Genomic DNA, 21,887 nt, shown 5'->3' on the forward strand with positions numbered 1-21,887 from the left:
AAAGGGCAAATGAGGCTTGATGGATGAAGCCATCAGGAAAACCAGAGAATGAAGCTATGAAAAGAGTCAGTTAACCATCTGAGTGAAACCATCAGCACCGTTTTAGAACGGGGTCTGCAGCTTATACTAAACCTCTGTTTCGTTTAGTTAAATGTACGATACTTGCATTGCCTTGGCCTGGAACGAGCGTCCGGATGCAGTACTAAGAGAGACATCAGCTGAGATCCTAGGATCTTTGGTGAATGTAAAGTCAAAGCCGAAGCCTGGCAGGAACTTAAGAGTTCCAGGAGCGTTCTAGCTCACATCCTCATCTTCTCAGAGTCTTAACAGAACCGCCGACTGACTGAGGCGGGTCACTGATGTGAGAGCTTTATCTCCTATTGAGCTCACACCTCCGGGAGGTCACAAAGCCAATGGTGGCTTTCACTTTTGGAGGGAAAGTTTACGACTCTTTGTCTCAGAGCATGGTATTTTGCATATGTAATTTGATTGGGTGTTGACGCAAAAACTACTAAAGATTCTTAGAACACTAATATGTTGCATAGGTATAAACATATCATATACACTCTCAATTAGATCATCCGAAGGCGAATTCATAGAGACCAAACATGGTATATGTAAGGTTACATGAATGAGTGGTTCTATCATAAGCATACATAAAACAGTATACAATACAAAAGACACTATGTGTGTTCATTCAAAGAAAGGTTTTCCTATGAATTAATTAGAGAAGAGTCCATTTTTATGGAAGTTATGTGTCTGTTTTAGAGAGACTTGAGTAAGAGTAGATTCTCTTTACATACTTTTAGGTCGTAAAAGTTTATCTGATTTGGCTGAGGGGTCCTGGTTGCCATGGTAACCAGGGGCCTGGGGTCATTCCCAGACATGCTAGCACCCAGTATGTTTATTGAGTGAGGGGTCTGTGATTGTTTGTTAACCTAAAGAATAATTGATTTGTTAAATCTAATGAACAAATGTGTGTCTGATTGGTCCAAATGCTACATATTCATAGAGACCAAACATGGTATATGTAAGGTTACATGAATGAGTGGTTCTATCATAAGCATACATAAAACAGTATACAATACAAAAGACACTATGTGTGTTCATTCAAAGAAAGGTTTTCCTATGAATTAATTAGAGAAGAGTCCATTTTTATGGAAGTTATGTGTCTGTTTTAGAGAGACTTGAGTAAGAGTAGATTCTCTTTACATACTTTTAGGTCGTAAAAGTTTATCTGATTTGGCTGAGGGGTCCTGGTTGCCATGGTAACCAGGGGCCTGGGGTCATTCCCAGACATGCTAGCACCCAGTATGTTTATTGGGTGTGGGGTCTGTGATTGTTTGTTAACCTAAAGAATAATTGATTTGTTAAATCTAATGAACAAATGTGTGTCTGATTGGTCCAAATGCTACATATATCTCCCAAAGACAAAAAACACTCATAAAAGGTAAAAAGTTTATTTTTAGAGTCAGGTATAGAACCAGCAGATCTGGTGATTTCCAGTGATTTATTAAATGTCAATTCTAATGCCTCTTTAGAGTGGAAAAGAGACTGCAAACCGATGTAAGGATGAATTAAACAACAAAGGTGCAAATCTAAATCTGAGTTCACATGATGTTTTGCAGATGTGTAAAGAGTTTCTGAAAACCATACTTGAGTAAAAGTACAGATACCTTACAGTGAAAATTACTCCCATTACAAGTTACAAGTTACCAATAACAAAACAATGTGAGTAAAAGACTTAGAGTATCTGATTTTAACAGTACTTAAGTATTTTACTTATACTGAATATAGGCTCAAAGATGCACTAGTCAAAGAGACCTGCCAGTGAAAAACGAGAGCAATCATGTTTATTTTAAGTCAAAGCCGAAGCCTGGCAGGAACTTAAGAGTTCCAGGAGCGTTCTAGCTCACATCCTCATCTTCTCAGAGTCTTAACAGAACCGCCGACTGACTGAGGCGGGTCACTGATGTGAGAGCTTTATCTCCTATTGAGCTCACACCTCCGGGAGGTCACAAAGCCAATAGTGGCTTTCACTTTTGGAGGGAAAGTTTACGACTCTTTGTCTCAGAGCATGGTATTTTGCATATGTAATTTGATTGGGTGTTGACGCAAAAACTACTAAAGATTCTTAGAACACTAATATGTTGCATAGGTATAAACATATCATATACACTCTCAATTAGATCATCCGAAGGCGAATTCATAGAGACCAAACATGGTATATGTAAGGTTACATGAATGAGTGGTTCTATCATAAGCATACATAAAACAGTATACAATACAAAAGACACTATGTGTGTTCATTCAAAGAAAGGTTTTCCTATGAATTAATTAGAGAAGAGTCCATTTTTATGGAAGTTATGTGTCTGTTTTAGAGAGACTTGAGTAAGAGTAGATTCTCTTTACATACTTTTAGGTCGTAAAAGTTTATCTGATTTGGCTGAGGGGTCCTGGTTGCCATGGTAACCAGGGGCCTGGGGTCATTCCCAGACATGCTAGCACCCAGTATGTTTATTGGGTGTGGGGTCTGTGATTGTTTGTTAACCTAAAGAATAATTGATTTGTTAAATCTAATGAACAAATGTGTGTCTGATTGGTCCAAATGCTACATATATCTCCCAAAGACAAAAAACACTCATAAAAGGTAAAAAGTTTATTTTTAGAGTCAGGTATAGAACCAGCAGATCTGGTGATTTCCAGTGATTTATTAAATGTCAATTCTAATGCCTCTTTAGAGTGGAAAAGAGACTGCAAACCGATGTAAGGATGAATTAAACAACAAAGGTGCAAATCTAAATCTGAGTTCACATGATGTTTTGCAGATGTGTAAAGAGTTTCTGAAAACCATACTTGAGTAAAAGTACAGATACCTTACAGTGAAAATTACTCCCATTACAAGTTACAAGTTACCAATAACAAAACAATGTGAGTAAAAGACTTAGAGTATCTGATTTTAACAGTACTTAAGTATTTTACTTATACTGAATATAGGCTCAAAGATGCACTAGTCAAAGAGACCTGCCAGTGAAAAACGAGAGCAATCATGTTTATTTTCTAAATCCTAAAAAAAATATATATATATATATATATATACATACATATACAAATCCTTCAAAAATGTCTTCATTATAACGGATAAATAAAATTGTTAAATAATTTTTTTTGCTTAATCTGTTTATTGAACTTTTACAATAATAACAGGATAAGAGTAGGAGAATAGTGAAAAAATTGTGTAAAGTAAAATGAAAAATTCAAAGCCTTGTTGCAGTAGATGTGCTGGTTTCGGCCTCATTGCCGGCTGCAGTAATGTCCTCATCTCATATATAAAACACTTCGATATACAGTAGTACAATATATCACTATAATGAACATGCATGATATTGTTATTGCATACTTAATAGGCTATTTATTTTCAAGCGTAAACATTTTTACATTTTAATCTGGCCTACAACATGTTCTAGACAATGATTGAAAATGTTCTGATTCTTTATAGGCCTATTGTTCGGTAACACAGTTCCATTAGTTAACATTAGTTAATTAATTACTTAACATAAACTGACAATGAAAACTACTTCTTAAAGCATTTATGATGTTAATTTCTTTCTCTTTAATGTTTAATAACTCCTTATTTAAATCACAAGTTGTAACTGTATTAGTTAATGAACCTGAGCTAACAGCTAACAAAGTTAAGTTGTATTTTTTAACTTATCATAACTTCTGTAACAAATAGCTATTTCTCATGGTTAATGTTAGTTCATGTTTACTAATGAGACCTTATTGTAAAGAGTTACCTGTTGTTCCTAATTCTTTTGCACTTTAATCTGTTTGCAACATTTGTTTACATTTAAATACAATAAAGCAATACACAAAAAATGTATAGTGTTCTTTTTTGTTATAAGAAAAAAATACCTGTTATAGTATAACAACACTTTTTGCAGCTTATTTCGATACATAATGTAATACTGATAATATCATATACCATGTACCGTGATAAAAGCTTCAGCAATTATTGCAATGTAAAAATTTGCTACCATCACAGGCCTGCTTTCAGTGAATAGAATTATATGAAACTTCTGTTTGATTCAGCGTCATTCGCAATGCTTCATGGGGTGATTATGAGTTTATTCTCTCATAAAGATGTTAAGTAAATCAATTTTCTCTCATCTCAGAGCGTGTTCGTTTGGTTCAAGAGCTTTTGACGTAGCAGGCTGATTTGTTGCTCGAGTAGTGTCTTCCAAGTCACCGGTGTTCAGTTCGATTAGGATGCCACCTATAGGCCTAGTCCTATACAGCAGGCAGGTTTACTAGGTTGTCGACCAGATCTGCTCAGTGTTGCCAACTTAGCAATGTTGTTGCTAAATTTAGCAACTTTTCAGACTACCCTAGCAACTTTTTCTTCCAAAAGCACCTAGCAACAAATTTAGCTATTTAAAAATTGTATTTGGCTACTTTTAGCAACTTTTGATAAGTGGCTCAAACAATAAAAAGGCACACATTTTCCATCTAAATTTCACAAAAAGAGGAAACCAAAGATGCCTAGCAGTACACACATCGCGTGAATTAAGTTACTGCTATTTGTAATTGTTCAATTTGATAATAATAATAATAATTTAATAATTGTTCATTTATGATGCACCTCGTTAGTAGCTTGTACCTGTGATTGTTTATCAGTTAGTACATTGTATGAAAAATATCTAGAAAAATGGAAAAGGTACTAGTAATTTTCCAGGACATTATCCGTTATCCATCATCCGTTGTAACCCGAAACACAAAATACAATGCGTAATTTAAAATGCCGATAAAAACCTGTGAATTATTTTCTTAGAGTGTAGCATACTAACTGCACTGCTTAAAACTCTAATTGTTCAGAATGTGTAGTTTTACTAGTTTACTAGCTAATAAAAAAACTTGTAATCGTTCAAAAATGTGTAAGTGTTCAATAATTCAATGTTGTATATAAAAAGTTATTTATATTTTAACTATATTATGCATTTATATTATTTTACGAACAAATCTAAATGAACATATAAAAATATGTATATTTTTGAATGTAGCGTCGTGATTACGTAATGACGTCATCACGCAATGACATCACAACGTCATTTAGCAACTTTTAGCAACAAATCGAACTTCCTTTAGCAACTTCCCCTGAAAATTAGTTGGCAACACTGGATCTGCTCTATTTCTGTGTGTGATCTTTGACACCACTTAGTTATATGTCCTGTTTCTTATAGCAGCGAGTGAGAAATGACACGGCCGTTCTGCGCCGTACAGTATTGTTGCTCCATTTATCTTCGTTCGTGCGATTTGTTTCAGCCTCGGAAGTCATTTTACCCAGTTATTTTTGCCTGCAGTGAATAACTCGTGATAGCTTGAAGTAATTACCATAAACAAATATGTTGAGCGCTATATATACATACAAAGCTTCCAGGGGTTAACAACTGTACTATGGGTGTTAAATTGAGCCTAAAATAGTGAATTATTGCATGCAGTTGCCGTGGAGATGGAAGCTCTGGTTCTTTATTTACATCTTGCCTTAGCTTTAGAGTTCAAACTGTAAATGTCTTGGTTACAATTAGCTTAAAAGAGAGAAATCATTAGTCCTTGATCTTTACTGTGAATCCTTGTAAGCTTACCATTATTTGCCAATATATAAACTTGACATCAAACATCATTGTGTTTGTCTGTGTATGCAGGAGTGATATAAGGAAACCCCATTCAAGCAGGACAGACTCCCATTGATGGACAGCAATCAGGCCCGGATCATCTCGCAGGCTTTGAGCTCAACAGAAATCAAGCGTAGTGTTAGTTCTGGCAGGTCACGTTAGTCAAGCTCGCATCAGCTGACTCTCAGCTGATCCCCATCAACCTATGGGAATCTGACACCTATCTAAGCATTCATATATAAGGTCCCGCTGTATATCAGCAGTTTTCGCATTGTTCAATAGCTAATTACCCTCCTCCATCCCCAGCTCCTCCTCTGTCAGTCAGGATTCAGCCTTCTGATTCTCCTTTGAATAAGACTAATTCTAAAATGTGTACATAACATTATAGAACTTTAACGATATCTGCAATACATTTATGTTGGTTCTGTTCTGTTTACCCTGGGGGGGGGGTTATCGCTGCTCTCCCTGCTCTCATCCATGCTAGGCTGCATGGATGCACTGGGAGTTCTTGCCCAGAACGGAACCATACCGCCAATCCAAACTGTATGCTAATTGTCAATCATCTTTGACGATAGTGGTCCTGACAGAAAACAATGAACTGGACCAGGCGGGTGAGAAAATCAACCATGGTATTTCACTGTCAGCTCTGTAGAATAGCTTATTTTCTTCTTTATAATGTCACTTTGGTTTGGTTATGTTCATATCGCAGCTTTTTCTGACCAAAAGTAAAGAGACCAAGCACAGTTCGTTTAGTTTTTTTCTTGCCACGAGGGTTATCTGAAGAAGCTAATACAACAATAATAGACCAGTGTGAAAAAAAGTATTTAGATAACGGCACAGCAGTTATGTATAAAACACTGACGAATGGCAGAAATGTGTATAGACTGTGTGATCACAATTTCTGTCTGTCAAAAAATTTATAATTGCAGATTATTTCACTGTCATAACAGAAAACAAAGTGAGGTTTAGTTGTTGCTCATTGTTTCAAACCAAACACTTAAAAGAATAATTCACCCAAAAATGAACATTTGCTGTTAATTTACTCACCCTCAGACCATCCAAGATGTAGGCAAAAAAATTTTCTTTAGAAGAGTAAAGTTGATTTCTAGCTAAAACAGTGGTTCTTGCTGATTCATTAAATGACAGTCACCAGCTGCCCATTTTTGAGAATGAAAAAAAGCATATCAAGGAACACAAAATGAATACCCGTGGCTCCTGATGATATATTTAGGTCTTATGAAGTGAAACGACTGGTCTGTGCAAGAAACTGAACATTATTACCTGTAATCCAGAGCCTCCGCAATGGGGAAACCGATTCTTTTCTGTGAACCGGTTCTATCAAACATAACATATGACATAACATATATGCAATTATATAATTAAAGCGCCCTATAATGACGTGAAACATGGATGTGTTACATAGAGCATATAAAGTGAATGAACTAGTCTTCATCAGCTCACCATTTTACGCAAACCATGAGAAACCAAAAAACTTTTGGCCATTTCGCCCCTTCGTTCAAGCTCTCAGTTCACGTATGCACATATCAGCGGCTCATCGGTCTTCGGTCCGATTCAAACGGTTTCCTCAGTTTAGTGACTGTTGGAGGAACTGGAGCGCTGAATGAGTTCAGTCATCACAGGATCAGATACGCTGCTATTTTGGCTCATTTCCAGTCGGAGTGACTGTCAGGCGTCCGAAAGTGAGTTTTGATTGAGCTTGTAGATGTGCTGCTCGAGCCAAGAACTGTTTCAGACACTTCAGTGCGATTTTAGTTCACCAAAAAGAACTGGTTCAGAAGAATGATTGGTTCGTGAATCGGAGCATCACTCTTGTATGAGGCTCTGGATTACAGGTAATAATGCTGTAAATAATGCTCAGTTTCTTGCACAGACCAGTCGTTTGCTTCATAAGGAGCACACAGGAGCCACAGGTATTAATTTTGTGTTTCTTGTATTTGCTTTTTTTGACTCTGAAAGTGACGGTAGCTGTTGCATTTTATTAATCACCAAGGAGCACATTTTCAGCTAAAAATCTTCTTTACTGATCTACTGAAGAAAAAAAAGTCACCTACATCTTGGATGGCCTGAGGGCGATTTTTGGGTGAACTATGCCTTTAATATCTTTCAAAGATTTGATGCCACTCACCTAACAAACTTGGCAAATCCAGTGATTATTTGATCTTCAGACGCTCTTGCTGCATCAACACGGTGTCTCGTAAGCACCACTTTGTTTCCAGGCAGACTGATGAAAACACCTGAGATTCCTTACAGAGGACACTAGATGGAGAAAGTGCTGGCGTTCAGTTTGGCCTGCCGTATGCCTCAGACGGTCAGTGAAGGGAATGTGGGTGGCTTGTAGGCTTGACATCTGAGGCTGAGACGAAGGTTTGGCTTCTTAAAGTCCCCATGAAATCAAAATGAAAGTTTTTTGGGTGTTTGTATCAATATGTTTTTTTGTTGAGTAACGCTGCGTGTTTCTAAGCATTTCAGGGGACCTTTAAGGATAACAGAAAGAGATGTGATGTATAAAGTGCTGTTTAAATGGAGAACATTCCTCACACTGGAAGTAGTTCTACCTTAAAGGGATGAGAACATCTTTAAATACTCATTTCAAATATACAAATACACATTTTTGTACACAACAACTACTATAATGAAAATGTGAGCAGTATATAGGGCTGCATGATAATGGTTAATCATAATTATTGTCATTTAATTGTTTCTCTTTTTTACATCAAGAGAACATCACCTTGCATGGTTTGCTCGCAGACTGGCTGTAATACACTTTAATTTGAGCACACTATAAGAAAAAGTAAACGTAAAAAATGGTTAAATGCATGGCACAGGGTGCCAAACGTTTACCATTAATGGAATTAATGGTTAAAAGTCTTTAAAAAAAAAAAACTGTCAATGACTGAAACAAAAACTGTAAAATGAAGGTAAATATTCTAAATTGCATCCTAAATTATTCTTAAATGTTTTACAAAAAAACAGTTATTTCATAGGTATTTCCTGAATTGTCATTGAGAAACATTCTCCGTAAAATGTAAATCTCTTGCAGTTAACCATTAGTTAACAACAGCACACATGCATGAGCTAATGTAAATATCAATGCATCAGCAACTACACAGTTACTGCCTTTAAATAAAGCAACATGCAGCATAACATCAATGTTTCTCCGTCTTCTCCTGGACTGAAGCACAGACTCTACTCTTCAGCTCAATGGTGACCCACAAAACCCTTTAAATCCCAACAGGACATTAAACACTAACAGATCTCTCTATAGAGCTCAGCATCTTCACTTATTACTAACCAGTCTGACTTTATTTCTTTCATACAAAACTTTTTATTAAGAATTAACAGGATTAGATGTTGATGTTTTATTGAAAATAATAAAGTTTGAAGTCACCGTTGAGGAGATTATGCTTAATAAATCAAGAGAAGAAATCACGATCAAGACTAAAATATGATTTATCGTGTTGCCCTAGCAGCATACATTTCTGCTTTTGAAGTACAGTTACCCTGTAAACCTCCATTGGTAGAACAGTACTGCACATGTTGTTTGATAAGAAAAAAAATAATATTCACAGATGCAGTTGATATTTGATGAATATCTGCTCGGGTGCGCTGCATTAATCTGCAGTCTTGGGTCAGCGATTCGCTCATTCAGTAGCTGTGCTTGGGCTCTCAGAGCAGGTTTCTGGTCTGTTCTGTGACTCAGGCCTGTCAGCGGCACTGCAAGCTTTAGTTTATCATAACCACTCTCCTCTCAGTTCCAGCTCAGGGAACTGGGGCCCGGAGCTCAACCGGCCACACTGTCACAATCACACTGAAAAACAGCTTCCTTCAGCTCTCAGTTTTGATAAAGGGCCAATAAATCATCCAGCTCTCATTACCAGCATCCGGTGCAGATAAATTGATCCTTTGCCTCCATTCACAAATGCAAGAGACCATTAAGCTGATGGATCTCCTGTGATGCTGTTTTCCACACCTCAGGTATTTAAGTGCATGTGTGCGGCATTGAGATGAGAGAGTGGCAAAAGGACTCCAGTAAGGTGCCAAAATCAGTTTTCAGTCAGCTGCAGGGCTACACAATTAATTGAAATATTAAGCAATATGGCTTAGTGTGGTTATCAGATCGCAAAAGGCTGTGATTTAAAGGCACAATATGTAAGATTTGTTTATTAAAATATCCAAAAGCCACTAGAACAGTGTTATATATTTTGCTGACTTGTGTACTTACATTATCACAAATGTTTCGAAGAATGTTTAAATCCAGAGAAATAAACAATTTTAACTAGTGACACGGACCGTGTCTATAGTGTCATTGTGTCGCCTGTATGGCCGGACTTACCATTGGGCTTGAGTGGGCTGCAGCCCATGGGCCCCGGATTGTAGGGGGCCCCGCCTTTTCCCGTTTACGTTTGTTTGATTTGTTCGTTATATAGCATAAACTGGTATTTATGATTATTTCACATAGAAGAAGGACACACGTATTGACTCGCGTCTGCACCGATTGGTTTGTTATCACATGGCTAAGTTACTTTAAACAGCTCCATTAAGCCTTTAGCCCCAAAGAGCACACATTTAGAAAGATAATGATAAATACTCAAATGTTCACACCTCATTTCTTTACAGAGGATGATTCTATATTACTATAACCTATTAATGTTCCACTAAATTATGCGATCATCTGATGAGTTTTCAGCGCTTTCACTCGTCTTACTGCCATTAGACATAGTGGGGAAGAAATTTCATCAAAATGACTTTAAATAAAAAAAAAAAAGCAATTTAATGAATTTCTGTTTTTATAACATAGCTATGCCTATGATATAGGACTTAGCCTATCACACAAACAAGAGTCCTGTTTTTTTTTTCTCGAATATCTGCAAGATTGCAAATGTACAATAAACAACAACTTACAGACTAACTTTCAGACACAAAATTCAGTTTTGCTCCGTCAGAAAGAAAATAGAACAAACAGCAGAACCTCTGCGTCTCCGAACAGCAGCGTTTTGTTCCTTAGCTTTACACGGACCAGCAAATTATTCAAGCAGTACAGTCGTTTGCAAAGTTAAATGAATCCGCTTTTTAAACTAATTGGTTGATTCAACTCACTCATTAAGACAGTCACTTGCTGCCACCTACTGGCGGTTAAAGTTTCATGTTTTAAAAAGTAGCTTATTTAATTTTTGCAATCATTTAATATTTCTACATATATTTCAGAGAACACATCCTGTTTATTATATTATAATGAATATTTAATATTACATTTAAACTTTGACTATAGCCTAGACATGTTGCATATTAATATTTACTCCATAATGATGTTCTATTTGAGGGCATTTGTAGTGTAGGTATAGGGCCAGATCATAACCTCAAGCCCAGGGGCCACCACCCCCCTAAGTCCTGCCCTGGTCACCTGCCATGTCATAACCCCTCGATTTCTGGTTTTGTTTTGTAGAAAACATGGAAACACCAAAGACACTTTAATATGTTGTGTGTTTTAATAGACTGGTGACGACCGCACAGAGTAGCATAATAACAGAGCTTTCAAATGTATCTAGTATGATAAAACAGCGCTGCTTTACCCCACATACGCACGACCGGAAGCAGCGGAAGCGGTTGACTGTGGCATAATAAAAGCTCCGCTGCTTTACCCCACATACGCACGACCGGAAGCAGCGGAAGCGCTCGACTGTGGCATTATAAAAGCTCCGCTGCTTTTGAGCCGTGTGTCGCGCTCGTTCAGCGCCTCGTTTCGCTTCGACGGCTTTCAGCCTCACCCTGCTTCATTCTACTACGTTAATAAATCATTAGCTCATCCATGAACATGATTTCTGCCCGAGTCCCGTCGGATTGCATCGGCTGTGGGGATGAAGTCCACAACTCCCATGATTCCACACTCAGTCACAGCGTCATTAAACTACGCCTTTGCCTCTTTGTTTATTTTGAATACGTGTCCTCTAGCGGCGAAAATTGCATATTGTGCCTTTAATTGAATGAATATATATGCTGTGTGTTTCAGAGTGAAGCTGTGTTCATTTACACGTGATCCGTCTGTGCTTCTGTCGGCACCAGCCATCTTCACAAACTAATAACGAGAAGCGCTTCTCAATAAAAGAGAATATTTAATGCTCTGCAGTTAATTTATTTGCTTTCAAAAGTTTAATCATCTCACTTTTATTTTGATAGTTTAGTGTTTGAAAATCAGGAAATTAAGATTTATTTTTATAATTATTATTTAATTATTTTACAGTAATGTATTATAACATTAATATGTTTCCATTAATACTTTTTTCATTTACTATTTTATTTTTTACTTAGTAGTAGTAGTAGTAGTAGTAATAATAATAATAATACTAATACATTTAAATAATACATCATTCTAATAATATTTTGTTATTAAAATTGTATAGACATACTGATATATAATCACAAATATGTGGATTTTTTCCCCCCTGCAATTGCTATTTTTTTTTTATCAGAAAAAACACAATTAGATTTCCCCCCCCCAAATCATGCAGCCCTATATTAGCTACACTGTCATTTTGGCAAAAATCACATAGACTGTGTGCTGTTGATATGTGATGTGCTCTCTTGTAAGAAGAGGAGAAAACAACCATATTGTGCTTTTGTTAATACTTTACATTCGATTCTTGAAAGCTTCTTATTTCTGTGGTTTAAGAAACTATTAAGAAAGATTATGAGAAAACGCAGACACCTTTTATTTCTACCAATCTCACACACAAGCCAAGACAAGTTCTTTATTGTCAGGTCTTTGTAGTGCAGGTGATCATGTATACTATGTGTGAAGAACAGTGGGATCTTGGATTGGAGCAGAAGTCATTCTCACATAATGAAATGTCATTGTAGCGGGTGGGTTGTGGGGAGTCTGGTAGTCCTGGATCTGTTAGATGGCACATGGCAGTGGTATCAATAGATTATGGTTGGAAAGTAGACGGTAGGAATAGATTGTGATGATGCTGAGCGTCTTGTGGTAGATGTCTAGCAGTGGTAGTAGAGCTATAACTGTGATGGTCTGTGCTGCAGTGCTTTCTGAGCCTGCATAGAGCAATTGCCATAACATATAATGAGTTTGCTCTCAGCATGTCCAAATAATAAGACCATCCTTCCATTCAGAAGTAATAAGTATTGATTAGTTCACAGTCATAACTCGTAAATATACCGCTGGCCTTAAGGATATCATGTGCAAACAAAACTCTTGAAAATCTTTGTCAAATCCAGCAGCTAGTTCTACCTCAGAAGTGCTCATTGTAGCAGACAGTAAATATGATTTTGTCCCAGCGGGCTGATAAAAACCTGTGCACTCTGAACATTGTGTAAAGCAGAGAATGAGATTAGAGCTTACAAAAAAGGTTCTTGCTGTTTTTGTGTGCTGCAGACAGAGTGCATCACAGCGCACATTAAAGGGATCGTTAACCCCAAATGAAAGTCCTGTCATCATCAAATCTGTCATTGTGGACCCTGACACTCAGAGTCATTGACATCTCCACCGACAATTACCTTCTTTCTTCCTCAAAAGATGGCCAAGATCTGTGATCTGTTCATATTTGAAAAGCGAAACTGGCTTATAATCATATTCGTGTTCCAATTTCACCATCTGTGTTCCTCTTACAGTAATGTAGTTATTGAGGGATGTGTGGAGCTCTAGGCCACATGTGTGGATAATCCAGCACCCAAGAGCTGAAGCTTCAGTAAACAGGAATCCCATTTGGGCATATTTTCCCCCTTTTCTCTAGTGTCCTAATGCTGCAGCAGAGCAGAGGATGATCAGCGAGTCTGGCCGAGGTTCGGTGTACTGACACCTGCCAAAAGACCATATGCTCTCCTGTACTTCCCTGTGTGGATTTATGTGATCCGGTCAGTTGTCAACTGATCTGATACATTATCCTAGAAGAGGATAACAAGATTTCACACATCTGATTCACAGCAAATCCTCAGAGATTTCATATTTATTCTTCATACGTGCCGGCTGATTGGTGAACTCCCTGATAACTCATAGCAAAGAGAAAATGAGTTTTCCGACCGGTGTCAGTTAGTGAGCTTACAACAGCTCCTCGTAATGCACCGGTACGACAGCTTAGAGCAGACCTGTGAGAAAATCTTGTGAGAGATTGGGCACCACAGAGTCCTGAGCTCAACCCCATTGAAAGTCTTTGGGATGTGCTGGAGTCGAATTTACACTGCCTGTCTAAAAAGTTCCACACTAATATTTCATTGGACTGCCTTTAAATGTGATAACATTGTGTTTTCGTTGCTGGCATTGTACAACAGCATTTATTTCCATCAAGAGTTGCATACATTTTTGAGATCTTGTATTGTCAATGGGAGCGTTGAAGCACTCTGTAAAGTCGACTCAGCACATCCTGAAGTCTTTCAGTAGGGTTGAGCTCAGGACTCTGTGGTGGCCAGTTCATACATGAAAATGATTCCTCATGCTCACTGAACCACTATTTCACAATTTGAGCCTGGTGAATCTTGACATTGTCATCCTAGAATATATACGTTGTATTTATTCTGACATGGTTGTTTTGAGAAATTAAAAGCTACACACCGCATCAGTTAGGGTTAAAAGAATTGGTGCACAGCATATAACATGCCAGAAACATATCAATCACTGCAATAATGATCCAATCCGAGACTTTTCAGTATTTGCTCATTTATGTATCATTTATGACTTTTTTTCTTTGGCTAGGCAGTTTATATTATATTATATTATATTATTGAACTGTTGTGCATTCCATTTTTTAAATGAGTTTTTAATAGAATTTAAAAAGAATGGCAAAGTTAACAGCACTATTAAAAAATGTTCTCAGGTAACCTAAATGTGCTTCATTTAGCATCTTCTGAATTAATAGCTTGTTGCTTTAATCATGATATAAAAAATAATTTAATTACATGAAGGGTCAAATAAAATAGAGATATCACCATATTATATCAGAGATATCACCATATCTTGGTGATATTTTGCTGCATAAAGAGTCTTTTATTAAAGAGTGTTCACATCTACAAGTACTCATATTGTGAAGTCCAAAAACAGTGAAACCTCAAATACTACAAAAAAATATACATTTACATAATTATACAAAATAAAAAAAAAAACAATATGAGTATAATTAGAAGAATTTTTTTTGTGCCTTTTACAGGTAGTGTAGTCTTCATAACTTAATAATGTGTAGCTCAAGTGAGCACTAGGCAGTTTATATTATATTATATTATATTATTGAACTGTTGTGCATTCCATTTTTTAAATGAGTTTTTAATAGAATTTAAAAAGAATGGCAAAGTTAACAGCACTATTAAAAAATTTTCTCAGGTAACCTAAATGTGCTTCATTTAGCATCTTCTGAATTAATAGCTTGTTGCTTTAATCATGATATAAAAAATTATTTAATTACATGAAGGGTCAAATAAAATAGAGATATCACCATATTATATCAGAGATATCACCATATCTTGGTGATATCTTGCTGCATAAAGAGTCTTTTATTAAAGAGTGTTCACATCTACAAGTACTCATATTGTGAAGTCCAAAAACAATGAAACCTCAAATACTACAAAAAAATATACATTTACATAATTATACAAAATAAAAAAAAAAACAATATGAGTATAATTAGAAGAATTTTTTTTGTGCCTTTTACAGGTAGTGTAGTCTTCATAACTTAATAATGTGTAGCTCAAGTGAGCACAACATCTAGAAAACTAGCCCCATATCTCTAATACACTTTCCGTTTTATTATTAACTGTTGATTTTAAAAAGGAAAAAAAGCTCATCCTATGTACTTTCTTAATTAATTACGTGATTCATAAGTGAATGTTTTTCTACAAAAGTTTTTAATGATTTAATCTTTCATCTAAATGTAATAACTTTCTCCCAAAGCCTCATCTGCAATAAAAATAATATTATCCAATTATATCAACACCCATGATCCAATCAAATTCAGATGGTACTTATTTAAGTACCACTGTTTCATTTAAGTCGCATCACAACAAATGTAAATACATTGCAGTGGTCTTTAAAATATTATTATTGTATATGCAATGGGTTATTGTGGTATTTAATAATATTATAAATGATTAATATTGTGCTTGTTTTTCTTTGTCTAGGATCACATGATCTGAAGAATAATCTAAAGCTGAACGGTGTCGCAGATGCTGCCTTACACGCATCCTCCACAGCTGCTGCAGTGAGCACGAAGAGAGACGACTCGTTCTGCCTTATTGCTAAATTGGCCTTAAAGAAGCACCACTTACCACAGCCACTGTCAACACAAACTCCTTCAGAGGACCAGCCGACTGATGAGTCCTCAAACTACACGATATCCCTCACACCCTGTGCTGCCAAGGGCTTGAGCCCACTAGGCATTTCCAAGAAGAACGCAGTCAGCGTCATTTCACCATGATTGAACCCGCGAGCATTCCTGGGCTCACACAGGACTGTTTGATTCAGCAGAGTCACACCTGTCCCAGCTGCTTCATTGAGACCAAGGATATGTCCAATGTAGAGGCCAGTATCAACCTCAAAATAGCTGACATGAACCGAGACTACAGCACCTGCCCTGTCTCTGATATTAACATGCAATGCATGAGCACAAGTGAGACGGGGAGTTACGGAGACCATCTCCTCTCGGATCAGCTTTTGAGCTTTCCTGTCCCCAAAATTCAGCTAGTTGAGAAAAAGGACACAGAGAAAACAGACTTGGATGATTCGGCCTCCAAAAACCTGTATGAGGGACTGCTGTTAGACAAGTGCAATGGAGACGATGGCTTGCTTACCAATCCAAATCAGGACTGGGGCTACTTTGAGTCCTTCATAAGTGAGAGTAAGATAGAATTGCTGGATCTCTGCTCCAAGAACGAGCTATCCGTAAATCTCTTCACTGAGGAGGACGTGGACAATTACATGTTTGATGACGATGATGACTCCACTCTGAGCAGCGACGTGTGCTCGTTAAAGATCCGCTATGAGTCCTTCCAGGACAACATGAGGGAGAAAACCAATGTTCTGCAAGAGGAAACCCAGTTCAACTTTTTCCCAAGTGTCTTGGTAAATTGCACAAAGAAAGAGGGTGGTGTGGTAAAACGAGTTGTGGATGACCTACCACCTAAATTAGAGGAGCTTGGATTTCAAAATGACAGCAAAGGGGATGAGAATGACTGCTCCTTAGAGCAGACACCTGATTACAGCCCCAAAACTAACTACTTAATTGATTCAAGCAACTCAGCTGATGACTCGGGGGACTATAGTGATGATAGCTCCTCCACTGTTTCCTCTTTTGGCACCTTGCAAGATAACAGGCCTAAAACCTTGTTCTCACGAAAAAACACAAGCTGCTCCAATCATCTGAACTATGGATTGCGGGCCAAGAGAAAAGTAAGGTATAGTGATGACTACTTGTATTATGTTGAGTCCACCGAAGGAGAAAGAAACATTGAAAAGCGAGAGAAACCACCGATTGGTCCAAAGCAAGAAGAGGATCTTGACTGGTGTCCTAAAAAGAGACGAAAATACTCTCGCAAGGATCCACCTTTAATAATCAAATACATTATCGTCAACAGGTTCAAAGGAGAGAAATGCATGGCTGTGAAGCTGGGCAGAATCGATTCAGCCGACACGACGGTAAGCTTAAATGAGGATACAATCAACAAATATGAGAAGCTTGCACCTCTGAAAAAATGACTGCTCCTTAGAGCAGACACCTGATTACAGCCCCAAAACTAACTACTTAATTGATTCAAGCAACTCAGCTGATGACTCGGGGGACTATAGTGATGATAGCTCCTCCACTGTTTCCTCTTTTGGCACCTTGCAAGATAACAGGCCTAAAACCTTGTTCTCACGAAAAAACACAAGCTGCTCCAACCATCTGAACTATGGATTGCGGGCCAAGAGAAAAGTAAGGTATAGTGATGACTACTTGTATTATGTTGAGTCCACCGAAGGAGAAAGAAACATTGAAAAGCGAGAGAAACCACCGATTGGTCCAAAGCAAGAAGAGGATCTTGACTGGTGTCCTAAAAAGAGACGAAAATACTCTCGCAAGGATCCACCTTTAATAATCAAATACATTATCGTCAACAGGTTCAAAGGAGAGAAATGCATGGCTGTGAAGCTGGGCAGAATCGATTCAGCCGACACGACGGTAAGCTTAAATGAGGATACAATCAACAAATATGAGAAGCTTGCACCTCTGAAAGATTTCTGGCAGGAGAAACAGAGAGAAAGAGAGGAACAGCTTAAGCTGGCAGCAGGAGATAAACACAGTTCTCACCACCATGCCTTTAGTTCCAGTCCCCCCAAAAGGAAACACAAGCTAGCACACAGGCTTAGAATTCAGAGAATTCAAACTGTGAAGCAATCACCCACCAAGCAGGGCCCCTTTGCCTCTGATCCCAGGCAGGAGGTTGCTTCTACAGATGAAGCTGCCTCCATGGGAATGCCATTAACAATAGCCACCAGCTGTGCAAGCACATTAGACCCAAATGACATCATAGACACTGCCACCCGGAAGAGCAGATCACAAGAGAGGGAGGAAAAGAGAATAGGAAATAAAATATTCAGAATACAGAAATTCAAAAGTGAAGCCAGACTTAGGAGCAAGACAATGAGAGACCTTGTGGAGAAAAGCAAGAGCATGACAGACCTGACAGAAGTTTGCTCGCTGCAGAAAAATATGGACGCAGTAGGAGGTGCTGAAGATAAAAACGTCAGCCCAGCTGCACACAGTCCCCATTTGTGTGAGAGTCAAATGGCTAATGCCACTGAAAAATTAGCTTTTGTGTCTACCACCTGCTCCCCTAACAAAGAGGCATCGCCTGAGAATGTGGCAGCAAGTGTTTCCGTTATCCCGGGTGGCTATTTACAAACATTGCTAGATGCCTCTGATTCTTCAGGTAGCACCGGTATCCCATTTTTTCCCCAGCAGACCCAACACTCTCTGGACCTCTCTTTGGAAAAGCAGCAATTCACCTCAATTCAGGTAGCGCAAAGTTGTGTCCTTTCCCCACCATCAGAATCAGAGCTCCAGCAGTCACCCCAGAATTGTCTGACTCTTGCCCAGATGTGGCACCCCCAGCTTGGTCCCAACCAGCAGTTTGCCGCTGCAGATATTGCGGAGTCTGCGATCCAACCCAGCAGCTTCACTGGAGAGATGGCTATGCCGTTGTCTGAGAGTCTGACTGTGTCAGGCTACAGCCAGCTGAGTCTGGAGAGCAACAGAATGCTTTATGAAAAGAATTACATGCCTGAGCAACCACTGCCTCCTGCTCCTGAGTTTCAGGCTTGTCAGGGGCAGCCACAGTTTCAAAGAGCCACACTGTACACAAACAACGGCCAGCTCATCAGTTTCGACTCAGTTGGCTCGCTGTCAACTACTTGTAGCAATTACAGCTCTCTGAGGCTTAAGTCCTGCGAGAAAGATGGTGAGGATGATGTTAACGAGAACTTTCTGGCCCACTGCAGTCCCAAACTGGTGATTCAGCAGAGTATTGATGCAATCACCCCCCTAAGGGAGTCTACAGACTTGCTGGATATCTCCAACTTCACTCCAGATAAATTCAGACACACATCTTTGTCAGAACTCTCTCCCCCAGAGACGCCTAATTTGTCCCCTCAAGTTGTGGGCCATGAGATGAAGATAGTTGGGAAGGCTGCTGATCTCCAGGATGGAGCTAAGATGTCATGCACCAAAGACGTGGACTGGAACTGCAAAATGATCGAGCAGCAAGATCTGGATAGATATTCAGTAGATGTTCACGATTATCAATTGCACATTTTTAATGGCGAAGACAACTTAAGCCTGGGGACAAAAGAGGAAAATCTAGCTTTTGATGGTGATATGATGAATGCAATCAAGGGGACCAAGGGAAAGAGGAAAAATAGCAACAAACAAACTGCAGGGCAGGGTACCAAAAAAAGCAAAGCCCCAAGAGCTCCAAAAACAGAGAAGGGCAAAGTTCCACGTCAGACTTCACGAGCATCGAAAAAATTAAAGGCTTTACTGGATGAGAAGGGTGGCAAAGGGCAGGAATGGACAGGGATAGGTAGTTCAGAGAGCAAATGTCAAATCCACGATGACCAGCGAGAGTTTGAAGAGCCATCCAACATCTTGTCAAATATTGTCTCAGGGATGGCTGAAGTACAGAGATTCATGATGGCCTCTGTTGAGCCAATATGGGGCCCTACAGCAAATATCTGCCTGCCCTCGGAGGCTAACAGCCTCAAGTTAAAGACTCTCAAAATCCTAGCAGGAACTTCATCCGACCCCAAAAAGAAAGGCAGTTTGACTACTGGGGGCACAAAAGTCAAAAAAGGTGGGACGAAAGGTGGCAAAAAGCAGGCAAAGTTCAATGCCTCCTTGCCTTTTTTCCCTCAGTTGGCTTTGGGCTGCAACATGTTCGACAAGCCTAACCTTGGCGTTCCTGGTATAAATGGGCCCGCGCACAAAAAGATGTACCGTCACAAAACCAGTGCAAAATTCCCTCGGATTGAAAATCTAAAGGGAACACGACCTGAACGAGACCCAAATAAAGACATATCATTAATGGCTTCTTTTGAGAAACTGAGGTAATATTTTATATCTAGCTGCTGATGCACGTTCCTCACTTTCCCCACTTCCTCTTAATTTCTTGACATACCTACACTGACTCAAGACTAGAGATGCATGGAATTACGTTATCCTTTAGTACCCCCTCCTTGTTTTTGCTCCTGAAGAGGATATTGATCTTGCATGAGAAACTTCTTGTACTCGCAAACTACCTATTGATTGATTGTGTAAAGCTTGATTGAGATTTTAAATGACCATGGCTGTATTTTTCTTCTGCATTCTTGTTTTTGCTATTTTTTGCGGTTGCTGAATAGTATTTGTCTGAAGAAAAGGAAAAAACTTTGATAAGTGCACATTCTCTTTTTGGACCCTTTTTGTTAATTTCTCAGTGAATCTTGCTGCCCTTATGTAATTATATTTCTCTCTTCAAAGATGTAGCTATTATAAAATGTCTTTGTGTGAAACAAGCTCCCCCTTTTGAATATGTATTCTGAAACAGATGCCCTCCTCTCATTTTATCCGTTTACTGCCTGACTTATTTTAAAGTGTGAAATGCTCAGCCCCTTGTTGAGGATAACAACATCCTTGGTAGATCCCTAAACATTAACAGCACACAATGGGACCATTTTGTATTGAAGACATATCAGATTAATGTTGTTCGAATGTCTTACTGTTGGAATGTACTCATGATTTTCTCTTATCTACTATGCTTTTTACAGGAGTTGTACTGGAAATTGTCTTAGAGGGACATTTCTATGCCATGGAAATCCCAAACGCTTAATTTTTGTTTTCTTTTTTATGCTTTCATTTATAATGACATTGATTATTGACTGAAATAATATATTACTACTAACAGATTATTAGTAGTAGTATTATTATTTAGTATCGCTGTACAGAAATACACTGTTCAAAGCAAAACATGAATTCTATCCGTGTGCCAAATGTAAACTCTCTGTGCACATTAATAATCTGTATGAATACTGGCCGTTTCATTTACTGTCCTGATGAATGCTAACTGTCCCCTTTCAAGACTTAACAAGATCTGACGTTTGTTTTTGGTTAGTAGTTTTGTTTTCTTTGGGAACTCTATCGTTTGAAGAGCACCTGCAGCTGACAGTGGTACAACCACTTAACCTAAACAACTCAACTCTGAACTTTTTTTTTTTTTTACTTACCAAGTTCAATGTACCTCAGCATTACTTCTGCTTAGAAGCAAAAAGATAAGCAAATGTGTACTCCTCTAAACATAGAAGGAAGAAAAATGAGAAAGGTGGACACGGATGTTAATTGAGGATGGCATCTTTCTGGTATCGGTCAGTAAGCAATCATTTCACAATCTGCTGTAACAGGAACTGTGAACACAGTGTTTCATATTTTGCATATTTGTTGGAGTATTTTTGATGGTTAAGAAACTGTAAAGAATGTCCATTTTGCTTTATCCCACTTTTACACATTTCCCTTACGATTTCCATAAATGGTTAAGTAGTATCCTGTGCTGACAATTACATCTGAAAACAACAATTATTGTTTTTTTTTTGCCAGTGGTTCTGTTGTGATACAAAAGTTTTTCAGCGAACTCTGTTTTGGTGAACATGCTGTTTTGTTTCATTCGTTTTAACCAACCCAGGCTCATTGAAAATAC

General features: G+C 38.3%; 1 protein-coding gene across 1 annotated transcript in view; it reads left to right on the forward strand.

Annotated features, from left to right (window-relative positions):
- Nucleotides 1–20,500, forward strand: part of LOC107570159 (protein KIAA2022-like) — a 65,310-nt gene extending 44,810 nt beyond the window's left edge. Inside the window, exons 2-3 of the mRNA XM_016256361.1 lie at nucleotides 15,807–17,078; nucleotides 17,602–20,500. Coding sequence (XP_016111847.1) covers nucleotides 16,099–17,078; nucleotides 17,602–20,269 — 3,648 coding nt within the window. The 5' untranslated portion in view covers nucleotides 15,807–16,098 and the 3' untranslated portion in view covers nucleotides 20,270–20,500. The remainder of the gene's footprint in view (nucleotides 1–15,806; nucleotides 17,079–17,601) is intronic.
- The last annotated feature ends 1,387 nt before the right edge of the window (nucleotides 20,501–21,887 follow it).

Source organism: Sinocyclocheilus grahami, unplaced genomic scaffold, assembly GCF_001515645.1.
Source record: "Sinocyclocheilus grahami isolate Dianchi unplaced genomic scaffold, SAMN03320097.WGS_v1.1 scaffold1422.1, whole genome shotgun sequence".
NCBI lineage: Eukaryota > Metazoa > Chordata > Actinopteri > Cypriniformes > Cyprinidae > Sinocyclocheilus > Sinocyclocheilus grahami.